Below are 15339 nucleotides of genomic sequence, written 5' to 3'. Positions count from 1 at the left end.
AGGCACACTAGACCAAGCTATGTAAGTACTGTAAGTACTGTAACTATAGATGGGACCAAAATGAAATAAAGAGATACCACCCCACCCCGCGCGAGCACTTAATCTGACAGAGAGACATTGGGCTAGGTGAGTTGGGCGAAGAGCCCGTGGACAGGTACAGCGCCCGTTTGGCAAGCTGGCGAGTAGGGTGTGCAGACTGACATCATTCATCCATGCTGCACGCACCTTGATCGACAGGCCCGGGGTGCTCGTATCCAGTCGCTATCGCCGCAAAAAAAGAAGCTGTGATGAACTGGGCCCGTCACAAATGATCACATTCCTGCAAATTGATGTGCCAAAAGCTATGTGTGTGAGGTCTAGAATATAACAAACGGTTGTTTGACTTTCGCGCATTGTGATCCCCGATGTTGGTGCACTTGTTGGGATTGCTGGCCACAGCTTCACATTCACTGGCCACATCGAGGAAGGGGACTTACGCTTGAGGTTAGCCAGCGTCATGCACCACCTGGCAGACAGAGTCTGTGGGGCACATCCTTTTCGTGTTTCATTTGTACTTCATTTTTCTTTAGATAGCCTGTGTCCAGTCTCAATTAATCCCCGCTCCGCATTCCGCGTGTTGGCACTGCATTTCACGATTCACTTCTCACGAACCCATATTTAACCACGCCCTTTGACAGTGCTATCTGGACGCGCTAACCATCCTTGACGAACAACCCGACCGTTGCGAAGTAGAACAAAGGAGGCCGGGCAAGTTGTCTATTCGGTTTCTCTTCCTTTCAACAGCGAATCGGCTTCGACCTCGACGGGGTAACAGATATCCGACTTTCCAAGCTCGAGTTTCCTGGTTGGGCGGGGGGGGACTCGGTCCGCACGGCTCCAGTCCACTGGGTTAACGTACCACCACCCTCACGAACGGTCGCCGCTCATTTAAATGTTTCATTCGACATATATCTAAGTAGTCGCACTTTGGCTCACATCAACCGACAAAGAAGGCATTCATAACATCGATTGCGCCCTCTCTCTCTGCTCATTTACGCACCTTTTTCGACCAACCCAACCAGATATCGAGACTCGCCGAGTACCGAGGAAGGGCCTAACCTCCAGAGCAACCGACCATATTGTGTATTTGAGCTGTGTGGGTAGGACGTCGATTCCTGACGTTGCAGGCAAACAAATGTATCGCAGATCAGACGCTGCTTGCCTCACAACAGGGCATCGGCGACACCAGCGACCTGATGACCTCGCCAAGAGCAACACCCAAAGTTACCCATGTGTTTCAACAGCTATGTTCTGCTATTCTCCCCTGGCGCAGTATGATATGTATGTAGCACTCAGTGAGAGACTCAGCAAGTCTGTAGAGTCCCTCTATCAGCTGGTTGTAGCAACTAGAAGGAAGAAATCTGCTGTGGAAGTTCAACGCTCATTATTTGCGGTGAACCTCGTGGTAATGCTTGTCCACTTGTCCACAGGGAAGATGAGCAATATGTACCGTCAGTCAAGGAAGCGGTCTAACGGCTTGGCCCAGACATCAGACACCATCAGTGACAGGGCTCAGTTACAGGGACAATTTTAACGGGAGTGCTGTCACAGAAATGGAACGGGTGGCATTAATGACAATACCACGCGCAAGGCAAGTGTTGGAGAGGAATTGAATGAATGAGGATGGAGGGAGTCATCATGTTCTCAATATTACATATGTAGGGAAAGCAGTTTGACTGGTAGCGGTTTAAACGATGGGCAGCGGTCTATTAACCCGCATGCGGTTCAGTCTATGTCAGAGCTGTGTTGGACGTGGGTTGCATTAAGATCTCGGCAAGCTGAAATGAAGTAGCGTCGCTATCTCCACTTCTGCGAATGGCGTACTACAGCTGATGGGGACTCCAGCTTTCTGGCCCTAATTCTGGTATTTTGAGTCGTTCCAGGTCGAAGAACGCTAAAAAGAATCCAATACATAGTTGGCAAACAATCACCTTGCAAGAGACTGGCGGCGGTTGACAGTATAACAAAGAGCAGTGCGGGTGTATGGGTTCCAGTTAGTCCTTAATTTAATTTATTCCACTGATGTTGATGATGCCACCGGTCGCCACTCATCAGCTCGAGAACGGTTGTACATCCCTCTTCGCTGCGACCATGACCTCCACGGGCTGTGCCAGGCCATACGGTTTCTCCAAGATTCAAAAGTCGGTCCTCAACTGTCTTTACCTAGTAAGAAGTGATGGTCCTCCACCCTCTCAACACAGCACCTGTTCGTTGCCGGTTTGTTGCACTTCGCTGATATCCAAGGCGTGTAGGAGACATCTACTCTCTGAATTAGGGCTCATTTTCCCGGATTAGAGCGTTATCCATGTCATGCACGCGTGGAATGTCTGAATCTCAATCCATACAAGAACATTCTGCTGGCGGACGACGGTCAAATTCTCTTTATGTTTAGAGCGACGACGACATCTGACGTTGGACCGGCCTTACGTTGGCGTCCAAGCAGATACGAGCCTTCGTGGCAGATTGGCCTAGCATACACCCGGTCTAATGCGGTGGTCGTGGTGTTCTCGACGCTCTCAACTAACCGGGTGCTGTGAACTGTCCAACGTGGCACTGTCTCATATCAAAATCCATTCAAGTGACTCAGCCGCCCTTTCGTGACATTTCATGGCGGGGCAGTGTCTGACATCACTGCGGCCACATGTACATTCTAACAGCCAAGGATTTCACCCTGCCGTTCAACACTGAATCCCCCATGACCCCAAATTAACGGCCTCCGCTCCGCATGCAGCTTCTCACTGCTGAAGGTCCACGGGAGCTGTGAATTACGAACGTGGGAACTCCATGGCTCATGGCTCATAGCTCATGGCTGAGAGATTGCAACTCAATCCGAAGGCCGAAGCGGTGCTTATCGCTGCCTAACTTTCATGACATGCACCCAGCCATCACATCCTCCAGGCACCATTGTGTAATATCTCGACAAATACAATGGTGCGCAATATGGAGTGCGTGGTCGTAGTGTGGCCGTCTTGGCAATCACATGACGACGCACGACAAGGAATGCATACTCCAGCAACAACCATTAAAATGACGTACAAGGACGGTTGTCCACGACGTGTGGGAATGAGAGGATGACCAGAGAGCGAGAATGACGACCGGAATTGAGACATCCCAAAACGGCACACATGGCACCGACATATCCAGACAGATCGACTCTTGTTTCTCATCGCAGACTTGTGGTCGTGGTCGTGACAAGGCTCAGTCTTCAGAACTCTGACTGAACAGAACCCTGGCGTCTGACTGGGTGAGAGTTCCAATGCCAAAAAGCATCCACCATCACCATAAAATGTGACTGCCAAGCACGGCGGAGCGGAGCGGAGGATTGTCTTGGATGCATGATTAAGTTGTATCCTCGGTCCGATGGAGTGGACGGACAGAAGTGAGAGACAGGTGGCAATCAGTCTAGCCACTCGGTATCCTCGACCCTTTTACGTTCAAGTGGCGATCCTATACACGAGATCAAGAGAACGCTCCGAGTCTGCGTCGGACAGTCTGGATGGTCTGGCCGAGCAGCACATGGACCGCATCCAAACTGATACTTTACAAGGCCTGTCGGAAAGTCAGTGGCGAACCTTTTAAAAATCTATGCTGCATGTATATGAACATTTCTTAGAACACAAAAATATATTGTTCCATGGTAGTAATGACTGAAAGTGCCGTCGACGTCGACTTCCTGATCTCATCGACGGCTAAAATGTAAAGCCCTCCCTGAGGGCTCCAGCAACTTAGGACAGAGGAGAAAAATACGGCCCCTTCCTGTTTCCTGGGACAATGCCTCGCATGACTAACCTGCCGATCCCATACTACCAGACCTGACAAGGTCACAAGTGGCACAGAACAGCCAGGACCACCATGGCACCGATGGTGGACCAGGACACGGCGGACGAACGGGGCGTAGCGGATGACGATGAGCCGCCGGAGGAGGATGTTCCTCCAGTAGGTTGAGTGCCAACGGAAAGGGTACCGGTTCCCTTGGGGTTGGCGGCGAACGTGATGTACGACATGTTGGCAGAGACGCCACTGTCAGACAACGGCTGGTTCCAAAGGTAGCTGGCGTCGGAAATGTACGAGCCGTTGGTCTGAGTGTTCAACCAGCTGGCGAGGGTGCTGTCGCTGTCGCCGTAGATGGCTCCGACGGCACCGATGAAGGGGTACAACTCGGAGGCGGTATCAGCTCCAGGGGGGTACGCCATTGCGAAGTCGGCAGCTGCCGGGATGGTGCCACCCAGAGTCGACGTAGAGTTCCATCCATCGTAGCCGGCGTACTGGCCAAGACGACCAACAGTCTAAAACGTCAGCCATTTGTTGCTTCAAGAGAGGGGCAGACACTCACAATCATGGCCGCCAGGTTGTATGCAAGATAATGGTAGGGCCGGGTGCGAGCAGACTCCAGAGGCTGGTCGCCGTCGGCGTTGATCTGGGCCATGAATGTAGTAGTGAAGTACTCCTGGGCGGTGCTCGCGGCATTGGAAGTGTCGTTGGCCAGAATGTAGAGCGAGGCCAGCTGCGCGAAGTAGAAGGTGCCGTGATTGCTAGCACACGTATCAGCATATAATCCAACAAGTAGACTGCACTCCAGCTCACTTGGTAGACTTCTTCTCCTCGACGGCGATGGAGTCTGTGGTGATCCAGCTAATGTACTGGGTGACCCAGCCCTGAAGGGAGGCATCAAATGTCGAGTTCCATCCCTCGGCATTGCCTTGACGCAGAAGCTCAACACCAGCACAAATCTTGGCCATGCACTTGAGGTCGCTGTGGAAGTGGTTAGCAAAAGGCGCAGGGGACAAGTCCTTGCGCAACTCACAGGACACCGGTATGGGTGCCGTTCTGGCCAGTAGGGCCACCTGCCATTTGGGCATAGTTGAGGTTGGGGTTCATGTACGTGTCCGCGTCAAGGAACCAGGTGTTGAGGTAGGAGACAACACGCTTCGAGTAGATTCCGGAACGAGTAATGCCCCACGCCAGCGCATTGTACAGGACGGCGTTTGCCAGGTCGTCAAAGTCGCCGACGTTGTTGATGAGACGGGCATCGGGGTTGAGCGCACCATCCACGTTGTAGTAGTCACAGGTCTTGAACACTAGAAATTGTCAGCATGGGGATTGACGACGGTCTGTAAATCCTCACTTTCATCGACGGTGAGCACCGTCGTGTTGCCAGCATTGGTGCAGTTGGGCCAGTAGCTAGACTGGTCAGCGGCATGGTTTTTGTTTTTTAAAAATAGGCAGCGGTGGTAACACTCACTATGGCCTCCAGCTCATGTAGTCATGCTTGTCTCCCGAAGGGGCCAGATACTTCTTGGACGTGACACCTGGGAATCGGTCAGTAATCACACCTGACAACGTTTGGGTCACAGATCCCGGCTGCGGAGGCGTGGGGGGTGGGCGGCAAATTGAATGGGTTTGCAAACCACCGACGATAAATGCCACCTCTGACCACCTGTAGCCAAACTGTGGGAACCACTTACTCCAAGGCGAGGCCAAGTTGAGCGCGTTGGCCCATTGCACGATGATCTGCTGAGCCTTGGCAGTGACCGTCTGGTACTGGAAGTCGAGGATGTAGGCGGGGTCGACAAAGTCATCGGCATAGTTGGTGACTGAGAATGCGGTCGGGGTGAAGCACAGTGCTGCCACAACCCACGAGAGGGCCGTTGCCCGGAAGATCATTGTGAGAAGAGAGTGTCGAAGAGGCGAAAGAGATAGAGAAGGACGTGGGGAGACAAACTGGAAAAATAGAATGAACAGAGTTGGTAGAAGAGAGTGATAAAGCAAGAGGACGACCTGTCGGAACAAGACAACCCAAACGCGACAACGACCGGGGCGGGCGAGAGCGAGCTGGGAGGACAGTGTTGTGCAAAGCAAACACCTTTCACCTGGGACACACGGGGATTTAGGCGGGAATGATGCCTTGCGTGGTGTGCCCACACCCAGGCCCGCCCTTGGCGCCCGCAGTCACACTGCCAGAGCGCGTGGGGTGCGCCCGGTCCCTCCGATCAACAGCGTCCTCGGCACTTCTGCCTCGCACATCCGCGCCCGTCCAGGGGCGGCTGTCACACTTATTCAAACGATGAGGTCAGATCCTACAGACGCTCGGGCCCCTCGCCCTAGGCCCTCTGGCGGCCCCCCGCGCCCAGCTCCCGCCAGGTGCCCGGCAGAGCACCCCAAATCACGAACATGAGGGACGCGCCAGCGCGCGCGTGCGTGCGGGTGCGCCCCCCGCCCGGCCGCCAAAGAACTGACTGTGCAGGACGTGCGCCGAGCATGATCAACGCACCAGGCACGAACGGAACCAAGCCCCCCTTCCCCCCCGCCTCCCCACACGCCTCCCAAGCGCCCATGGGCCCACCCTGCATCATCGGCTCCCCGGGCGCGCAGCTGTGGCGTCTGCCCTATTCCTGACTCAGTTCTAATGATAGTGCAATTACGATTTCTAATTGAGGAGAGCGAACAATTATGTATCCAAATAAAGAAAAAATAAAAACCAAGACGAGGACACCACCAATCCGCGAATCCTCCCACGGAGAACGTGGGGACCCTTTCAGGTCGCAGGGATCGCAGGGCGGTAGCCTGAAACGAAACACGGTGGCAAAGCGGCAGAAAAGGCGGATCCTAAACGATGGGCGCGTGGATCCTGCGCCGAACAGCGTGCACAACCACAAACGGCTCGAGGCTCTCGCCGTTGATCCGTCGGACCCTGTTGCAAGCTTGCAAGCTTAGCAAGTCCTGCCAAGTACGGATATGTACCCAAAAAAATGGACCCCCCTTCCTGTTGTGGGCGTTGTGTCCCGTTTCTTTCCTGAACAGTGAAGGGAGCCAAGGAGTGGAGATCGGAGACGTGAGTTTGTCATTTGTAAGCTTAGTGGAATTGAAATCTCGCGGGTAGGGCTGTGATCGCTGTGAGGAGCTGCGAGACTGACCGAGCTAAAGACGGTGTAAAGGTCGCCTCGCGCCCTTAAGCCTTTCGCCGGATGTCGCGTGTTGACAGCACGTCTGTTTTGTTGCGGTCCTCCGTGAATGTTGCAGCGCCCGCCACGCCTCAGCCACAATGTCCCACCTGTATGACCATGTTACAAAAGTAGTATACGCGCAGTTGCGCAGCCACTTGACCCGTTCCACCACCAAACGGCACACACCCGGTGGTTCTCATGTTTGGTGCAGCTCTTCTGCAAGGATCCCCCGGCTTGAACCTGAGTATACAGGTTTTTCAAAACGCCATCAAGGCGCATTGCGCCGTCATAAAATGGGGGATGAGGGCTCAATGGCTGATATACATACTTGATCAGGTTGTCATACCCCAGAGCTGGCATGGTACGGGCCCATTACTCCGGCGGCAGCAGCCTCTCCCTGTGGGACAGTTCTCTGGTCGTATACGGTACAAAACACGCACGCGTCTCGATGAACACGGAACGTGGGACGCCATGTTTTGCAGCTCGGGTGACCAAGCTTCACGGCTTAAGCAAACAGGTACGTTACTGGCCTAGAGACAGCGAGACGTGAGAGAACAGTGTGTGTCACAACGTGTCATTAGGTCAACCTGCATATGTTGTACTGCACTGTATGTACTGTAGGATATGTGCAGTACTCATGTGCGCGACAAAAAGGAACCGACACACCGGAAACGCGTTCCTCCTGTGTGCCAAAAGTTAGTCGGCTTGGACTTGGCAATGAAGTCCTGCGTCCTGGTATATTTACCTGATCGAACCAGAGATGCCGATCCGGCCATGCAGGGGCAGCCTCCGTCACAAACGGCAGGTGTGTCGCCCTCTCAGCTCATCGTCTCAGTTGCTTCAACTGTCGGCCACTTCAGATCATTTCATGGTGGTGGGGTTACAAGGCGCTGCCACCAAGCCTCTGGCCAGAGCCCCAACGATGCCTCACCTCATTCGCAGCGTCACTACGGAAGTTGGTCACATTGACGCCGCTTGCAACGCTCGATGACGCTGGTCCCGGTGTTGTCTGTCGAGACCGACGAAACAGCTGGCGGAACCACCTGGGTACAGGGAGTGGGTTGGGGCGTCGCACACCGGTGGGAGCTTGCAACGGCAGGTAAACGGTGAGGAACCAACTGCAGGGTGTCAGGCTACTAGCCAATGTCGTAAAGAGGTTTCCAAACCCCAAACAGCCTGAAAGGACAGACAGGCCAAGGACAACTCACTATAGATGTCCAGCAAGCAGTCCCATAATGGATCCCAGTGCTGCGTGGGGACCGTTTTGGATCAGATCCAGTACGATCAAGGCAAAAGGATAAACTGAGTGGTCAGCAACAACGCAAGGGAACAACAAACTGACGTCTTGTCGGGATGCTGACAAGCCCGAAGAGGTTGACTTTGGCAGTTGGGTTCTCCTTCGACCACAAATACAGCAGGGATGTCAATGTGGGGCGGAACAGATAAACCCTGTGAAAAAATGGGATCACGTTAAGGATCTACGGTCAGTTCAGTACAGGCGGCCAACTTACAAGAATCGTCGAGTACAGCACCACGAGGGTCCAAACGTATGAGGCAATGTCGGACACGCTACAAACAGTGAGCATCTGCTGGTGCACACTTGAGACACTTACTAGCCTGCCTCTAGAGCAGTAGAGGTGCGGAATAGGAGGAAAAAGTCCATGATGAGCGGGAAGCCGGTGCCACCGAAGAACACATTGGTCGCTATGCGCCAGACCTGTAGATCATCAGTACCCAACTCGTTGGACCGCCTTTGCACCACAGACTTGGAGCTTGAACACAACCGAGGACCAGTTCAGATATATCTAACGGGTGTCAGTGGCACTCGGACCGACGGCTGACGTGGGTCACGCACGTAGCCGAAGGGGAGGATACCCAAGAGACACGGCCTGTTTGATGAGTCAGCACTGTGCGAGAAACTCTGGAAGCCGAAGGACCTACAGTGTTACCACTGCCGTGCTTGCAAGTAGTACTGCAGTTACTGGAGGGAACTGGAGGGACGTTATGTCGGACATGAGCTGCTGACGATGGATGGAAAAGAAGTTGATGGTGATCAGACTGGCAATGAGCGGTTTTGGACGTGGAGGCTGGGGGTGGAGGTCTGAGCGATGACGCAACCGTTGATTTTGACACCACGCCGGTCGGTCATCACCTCATCCACATTGTCCCATGGCTCTGCCAACCGATCCCCATAACCTGCTCCAGTCAGAACCTCGTCAAGGTTGGCCGCCAGAACTTCAACATGAAGACTTGGACATTTTTCGGCTGCAAAAACCCGATCGAGGTTGGCTGCCGGTGCCATCCACAATAGCAGCCGAACAAAAGTTCTCACTGATCTTCATCATCGATGCTAGCCATGAACCGCAGGTACGAGCTTGGGATAACCATTGCAACTAACACTTAGGTACTTCTTGGGCTGAAGAAGCGAGGTTTCGGCAAAGGTCTTTGGAACGGGTTTGGGGGAAAGCCTCGTCTTCATGAGCCCATGGACGAGTGTGCCATCCGGGAACTGCAAGTGAATTAACGTTGCCAGTTTCGACGTTTGATTTCTAATGCACTCAGGAAGAGTGCGGTCTCGTCGTCCATCCTGAGGATCTCCACGCTCGCGGGCGGCTGTTGGTTGTCAGATCTGTGTCCGACGAAGAGACACCCGTCACCGCTGAAATACATTTGTACCATGCGTCTAAATGGCAGAACAAACCAATCGAGTAGGACCGGTTGAGGTTATATCTGCATGCTGACACAATTAGATCTGAGGAAATGCGACCCCAGTGGTACCGGTTGTCGGACGACACGGCACTTCCCTATGACCAAATGGTTGGTGCAGAATAGGTTAGAGACCTGACGACCGCAGTGGCCCGAGGCTCGTTTCTACCTGCCAGAATTGGTTGGAAGTGCGTTGCCGTACAAGGACAAGGAGAAGCTGCTCTGTCGAGTGGACTACGATGGCATGGGTAAAGCGGTCGGATGGTGGATGGGCTGGACAGAGCGTTTCACTGCGTAGTTGCTTCATGTCACACACAATTCATGGATTTCTACCTGTCTGTCTGTACTTGTGGGGGTCCCATCTCACATTTGGCGGCCCTGATGTCACGATACTCGCTACCTGAAGTGGCTCGCCGCCTTCAGTGCGTGCCGTTTAAGCGTAGAGGCTGAAAAAAATGTTAGTCAGGAGCAAGGGGAGGAACGCAAGACTCACTCGTCGTCATCGGCCTCGTTCTGGAAGGTGGCGCCACCCTCGGCAGCCTCACCACCACTCTCGGGGAACTTGAAGTTGTTGCCGAAGCCCCTGGACTGCTGCAGCGACGTGCTGAACATCTCGTAGCGACGAATGTCGGCGTCGGAAACGGAGCGGCGGGCAAACTTCATGGCCTCCTCAAAGTGGTCACTAAAAGCCAGTTAACAACATTTTCTTTCGTGTTCCGTTTGTTTATCACTTACACAGTGATGGTGGGCACAGGGTCCTCCTCGTTCTCCTCGTCCATGAGGTCGACGTCGAGGTCCCCACCCGCAGCCTCGGCCTTGGCCTTGCGCTCGTTGTCCCTGCGAACGTCCGACTCAATGCTCTCGCGGATAGCGAGTTTGGCAGCACGCTGGCAGATCTCGGTAAGGTCGGCACCGGAGAAGCCAGCAGTGTTCTTGGCGAGGAAGTTCATGTCGACACGCGGGTCGACGGGAGACTTGCGAAGAGTAGCCTGGAGAATCGAGAGACGCGACGCCTCGTCGGGGAGAGGAATGTAGATGAGCTGGTCGAGACGGCCAGGACGGAGAAGGGCGGGGTCGATCTGGTCAGGACGGTCTGTTTGCAGTCAGTACCACATCAAGCATGGGTATGTTCAGGACTTACTGGTAGCACCAATGATGAAGACGTCTAAAAAAGGGCTGGTCAGCGTTGCTTAGGTCTAAATAACAGCTCGGCTCACTCTTCTTGGCGTTCATGCCGTCCATCTCGGTAAGGATCTGGTTGAGCACACGGTCGCTGGCGCCACCAGCGTCACCGCCAGAGCCGCCACGAGCCTTGGCAATAGAGTCAAGCTCGTCAAAGAACATGACACAGGGAGCGGCGGCACGGGCCTTGTCAAAGACGTCGCGGACGTTGGCTTCCGACTCGCCGAACCACATGGTGAGGAGCTCGGGGCCCTTGATGGAGATGAAGTTGGCCTGGCACTCGTTGGCAATACTGTTCAGAGTTAGTAGGAGATTTATACCTTTGACAACGTATGGCTCCACTCACGCCTTGGCAAGCATCGTCTTTCCGGTACCGGGAGGGCCATAGAAGAGCACACCCTTGGAGGGGGACATGCCGTACTTGAGGAACTTTTCGGGGTGCTCGACAGGATACGAGACGGTCTCCTGCAGCTCGCGCTTGACCTTTTCGAGGCCACCAATGTCGCCCCAGGTAGTCGTAGGGATCTCGACGACGGTCTCACGGAGAGCCGAGGGGTTGTTGACGCCGAGAGCGTAGCGGAAGTTCTCCATGGTGACACCAAGCGAGTCGAGCACTTCCGCGTCGATGGTGTCCTCGTCAAGGTCGATAAGGTCCATCTTCTCACGGATCTGCTGCATGGCAGCCTCAGAGCACAGCGAGGCCATGTCCGCACCGACATAACCGTGAGTGTCGGCGGCAATCTGCTCGAGGTCGACGTCGTCCGAGAGCTTCATGTTCTTGGTGTGGATGCGGAGAATCTCGAGGCGGCCGGTGGGGTCAGGGATACCAATGTCAACCTCACGGTCAAAGCGGCCGAAACGACGAAGAGCGGGGTCGATCGAGTTGGGGCGGTTCGTGGCGGCCATGACGACAACGTTGGAACGAGCCTTGAGACCGTCCATGAGGGTAAGGAGCTGCGACACAACACGGCGCTCGACCTCGCCGTTGGTCTTGTCACGCTTGGGAGCAATGGAGTCGATCTCGTCGATGAAGATAATGGCGGGGCTGTTCTTCTCCGCCTCCTCAAAGGCCTTACGAAGGTTGGACTCGGACTCGCCGGCCATCTTCGACATAATCTCGGGACCGTTGATAAGGAAGAAGAAGGCACCGGTCTCGTTGGCGACAGCACGCGCCATCAGAGTCTTACCGGTACCGGGGGGGCCGAACATGAGGATACCACGGGGGGGCTTGATACCAATGGCCTTGAAGAGCTGAGGGTGACGGAGAGGGAGCTCGACAAGCTCACGGATCTGGATCGTCAGTGACGTGCGTCCACACACACACAGGGCGTCTACACACCTGTGCAAGCTGCTTCCTGCAGCCACCGAGGTCATCGTAACCAACAGCGTTGAGGTCAGCCTCCTCCGCCTCACGGTCAAGGGGCTCTCCCTCAGTGTGGATAACCTAAGCTTTATTAGTAACGACCAGTCACCCAGTTTTTCAAACAACACACCGTGTCCGAAGCCACAATCTGTAAGCAGTCAGCGCAGTGCAGCGTCAGAGCAAGCCAAGGGCCGTACGTACACAATAAGGGGAGGGGTCAACCTCGATGACCTTGAAGTCGACGGTCCTCATGCCGCCACGGATCTGGAAGACGTCACCCTTGCGGACGGGGCGGTACGCCTCCAGGAAGTAGGGCTTGAGGTAAACATCGAAGAGGTTGCCGGAAAGTCCTAGAACGTTAGCATTCAGGCGGTAGGTGGTACTGATACTCACCCTCGACGGAGTCGGCAAAGGGAAGAACGTGGATACTGCAATAATTGTCAGCCATACTCAACCGAAGCAGCCTAAAATGGCCGGACACCAGCGAAAGACGTACCGCTTGCCGTACTTGATGTCGTTGGCAGCCGAAACGTGGACAAGATCACCGAGTTTGATGGCGCAGTTGCCACGGGCAACTTAAGCAAGTTAGTGCATACAGGTCGCGGCCTTGACCCACCCTTGTTCATGCAAATCTTGCCCTCCTCGACGTCGTCCTGGCTGAGGCAGATAAGGACAGTGTCCTTCCTACGCTTGCCGCGAACTGAGATCAAGTCGTCAGTGGGGGTGCAGGGTACGGAGTCCTGCTATTTACGCACCAATGATGGTGTCGCCACTGAAATTGGTCAGCAGGTGCAACAACAAGCTCAAGCTCTTTGGGGGGCGGCCGTTCAACTGCCCACACCCTTCTTGGCGCAACTAACCGGAAGAGACCAAGGGTTTCCATGGTGTTGGGGTTGAGCATGGCAACACTGTTGTCGTCGGAAGGGCTCTCGTCCACCATCAGGCGGTTGGGACTGGTGGGGGGGGACCGTCAGTTATGTGATAAATACACGGTGATCAATCGTCACCGAAGACTCACGACTTCTTCTGACGAAGGATGGCAGTCGCCGTAGAGTCATCGGGGGCAGGCTAGAAGGGATATCAGCTCAATAGCTCATGGGACGTCCAGAATCCAGAGGAGTGAGGTGTGGTGATGACAGCGGAGCCCGACAGTTGCCGCCATCTTGTTTGCGGAGTTGACTCATTCGAGTGGAGAGCGCGTGGTGGTGGAGGAACCCGCCAAGCTGGCACCGTGGGTTGCGAGAGGGGGGTCCGTGGAATAAACAGCTTACCTGAGAAGGGTCTGCCATGTTGATATGTGGGTAACTGTAGTCTAAGAAAGTGGTGAAAGGATGGAAGGAGGAAGAGATGAATGAGAGCAACCGCACGCAATGACGCGGAGCTGAATCAACGCTGACGCGCCGTCGTAGTTGCTGGGCGGTACCATTTATTAAGTGTTTACGTAATGTGGAGTTGCGGAAGCCCCCAGAAGGAGACGCTCTGGCCCTCTACAGTCAGGCGCGACGAGGGCCGCCTCGCACCACGTTGCTTCCGCACGCCGTACAGCCCCGGGGATACTTCAACAACAACATTGGCAGGCCGGGCGAGGACTACCCACCACACACTCATCATCATCTCCCTTTCCCCACCCGAATCTCCTTTTCTCCTTTGATCTTATTTACATATCATTGCCATTATAGTATATCGTCCCTTCTCCCGTCTCAGTACCCCTTATCGCCCTTCTCCAATGCTCCACCCTTACTCGGGTGCGTCCAAGCCCATGCCCGACTGGGACTCTATCCCATCTCGACCACTCCCATTTGCTGCTACACTCCATGACCTTGATCTCAATGCCCAACCCTCTGCTTCCTTACCAGCTCCAAAGATTCCCAGGCCGAAGCGTCACCAACCAGACGACTTTCCTCCGGCCTTTCCGACCCCAGTCTACGGACATGCCCGACATGGCAGCGTGTCCTCGCCTACTCCAGTTGGCCGCGGCTTGCTGGGGTCTCCTAGCCCCTACAAAGCCGTTGTTGGAAGTGACGACTGGATGCAGATGAGGGTCGCCCACTGTGTGGACAATGCCAAATGTGACTTGGTGTTATCGTGCGTTGATCATGCTCTCTAGAACTAACTGAAGTGACTTTGGTCTCGAACGCTTGTCAACCAGGATTGCGGATCTCGGCGACCTCGTGACCTTGCCAACAGCCCAATCTCCTACGGCATCTCCTTCTGCTCGTTTGTCACGCGCTATGGCCAACCAGTCTCCTAGCCTCAACGCCGCCATCGCGGGACCGAGTTCGCGAGCTCTAGCGCTTGGCGAGAGATCGTTCTCCCGAACACAGTCTGCCCCGGCCTCGGCAGCGTTCTTCTCAAGCCTGAGGCAATCCCCTACATCAAACCTGAGCAACCGTTCCTCGCTGCTTCCCGCTCTTCCCCTCGCGCCGTTTGGAGCCCTTGGTGCAACGGAAGTCGCCAATGACGACTCGGATAGCCCTGTTCAAACGCCAGATAGCCCGTCACTCACGGGGTCTCCGAACATGCGTCGTCGTTTCGGGAGGAGTAAGACTGGAGCTGTTGACTTCAGCAAGAGGGCAGCGCCTAGCATCGGGGTGTACTTGAGTCAGAACAGACTCACCAGGTGGGTGGTTTACGTCCACCACGCACGGATACTAAATGGGCCCAGGCTCCCCAGCGCTCTGTTCGAGATTCGGTATATCACGGTACTGAGTCTTCGTAAGCCAGGAGCGGTTCTGTTGTGCCACAGACTGACCGTTTTGCAGGGAACAATCAGCTCCAATCTCTGCCGGCAGCTATTGGAGGGCTGGTGCATCTGAAAGAGTTGAACATTAGCAATAATCGCATAGTATGTCTTTACGAGCTGAGACTATCTGACGTGTTCAGGAATATCTACCTTCAACCATCTTAAACCTCTCCCTGGAGCAGTTTTCCGCTCATCCGAACCGTTGGCTCCAACCCCCGACTGATGCCGAACCGCACGAAGACACATCTCGCGTCCTGTCACCAATCCGGTCACTTTGTTTGAACAACGAACGCGTCTCCTCCGTTCCCCGGCTGACCTCGCTCTGTATGAACGTCCTTATCTCGCCCAGGCCACCTGATAAC

General features: G+C 54.7%; 4 protein-coding genes across 4 annotated transcripts; 1 reads left to right on the top strand and 3 right to left on the bottom strand.

Annotated features, from left to right (window-relative positions):
• Positions 1-3860: 3860 nt before the first annotated feature.
• Positions 3861-5703, bottom strand: EHS24_007676 (uncharacterized protein; the record flags this gene model as incomplete). The annotated part of the gene is made up of 7 exons (XM_028623021.1): positions 3861-4325; positions 4373-4571; positions 4624-4791; positions 4844-5117; positions 5165-5220; positions 5282-5348; positions 5505-5703. The coding sequence occupies 7 exons, from the start codon at positions 5701-5703 to the stop codon at positions 3861-3863; spliced, it is 1428 nt and encodes a 475-aa protein (XP_028476914.1).
• A 2160-nt stretch (positions 5704-7863) lies between these two features.
• On the bottom strand, positions 7864-9653 carry EHS24_007675 (uncharacterized protein; the record flags this gene model as incomplete). The annotated part of the gene is made up of 10 exons (XM_028623020.1): positions 7864-8101; positions 8326-8432; positions 8495-8552; positions 8597-8700; positions 8750-8788; positions 8839-8872; positions 8925-9070; positions 9136-9314; positions 9382-9492; positions 9542-9653. 10 exons carry the CDS (start codon positions 9651-9653, stop codon positions 7864-7866), a joined length of 1128 nt encoding a protein of 375 aa, XP_028476913.1.
• Positions 9654-10122: 469 nt separating this feature from the next.
• CDC48 (AAA ATPase cdc48) lies at positions 10123-13523 on the bottom strand (the record flags this gene model as incomplete). Its single annotated transcript, XM_028623019.1, has 16 exons — positions 10123-10135; positions 10183-10371; positions 10425-10782; positions 10831-10854; positions 10907-11163; positions 11218-12161; positions 12211-12315; positions 12365-12382; positions 12436-12584; positions 12628-12662; positions 12731-12809; positions 12851-12934; positions 12990-13006; positions 13095-13187; positions 13253-13302; positions 13506-13523. The coding sequence occupies 16 exons, from the start codon at positions 13521-13523 to the stop codon at positions 10123-10125; spliced, it is 2433 nt and encodes an 810-aa protein (XP_028476912.1).
• A 437-nt stretch (positions 13524-13960) lies between these two features.
• EHS24_007673 (uncharacterized protein) lies at positions 13961-14779 on the top strand (the record flags this gene model as incomplete). Its single annotated transcript, XM_028623018.1, has 3 exons — positions 13961-14319; positions 14354-14711; positions 14777-14779. The coding sequence occupies 3 exons, from the start codon at positions 13961-13963 to the stop codon at positions 14777-14779; spliced, it is 720 nt and encodes a 239-aa protein (XP_028476911.1).
• Positions 14780-15339: the final 560 nt, after the last annotated feature.

This window comes from Apiotrichum porosum (assembly GCF_003942205.1).
Source record: "Apiotrichum porosum strain DSM 27194 chromosome Unknown scaffold_5, whole genome shotgun sequence".
NCBI classification, from domain to species: domain Eukaryota; kingdom Fungi; phylum Basidiomycota; class Tremellomycetes; order Trichosporonales; family Trichosporonaceae; genus Apiotrichum; species Apiotrichum porosum.
The sequence above is the reverse complement of the archived record's forward strand: the minus strand, read 5'-3'. Positions and strand labels throughout refer to the sequence as shown.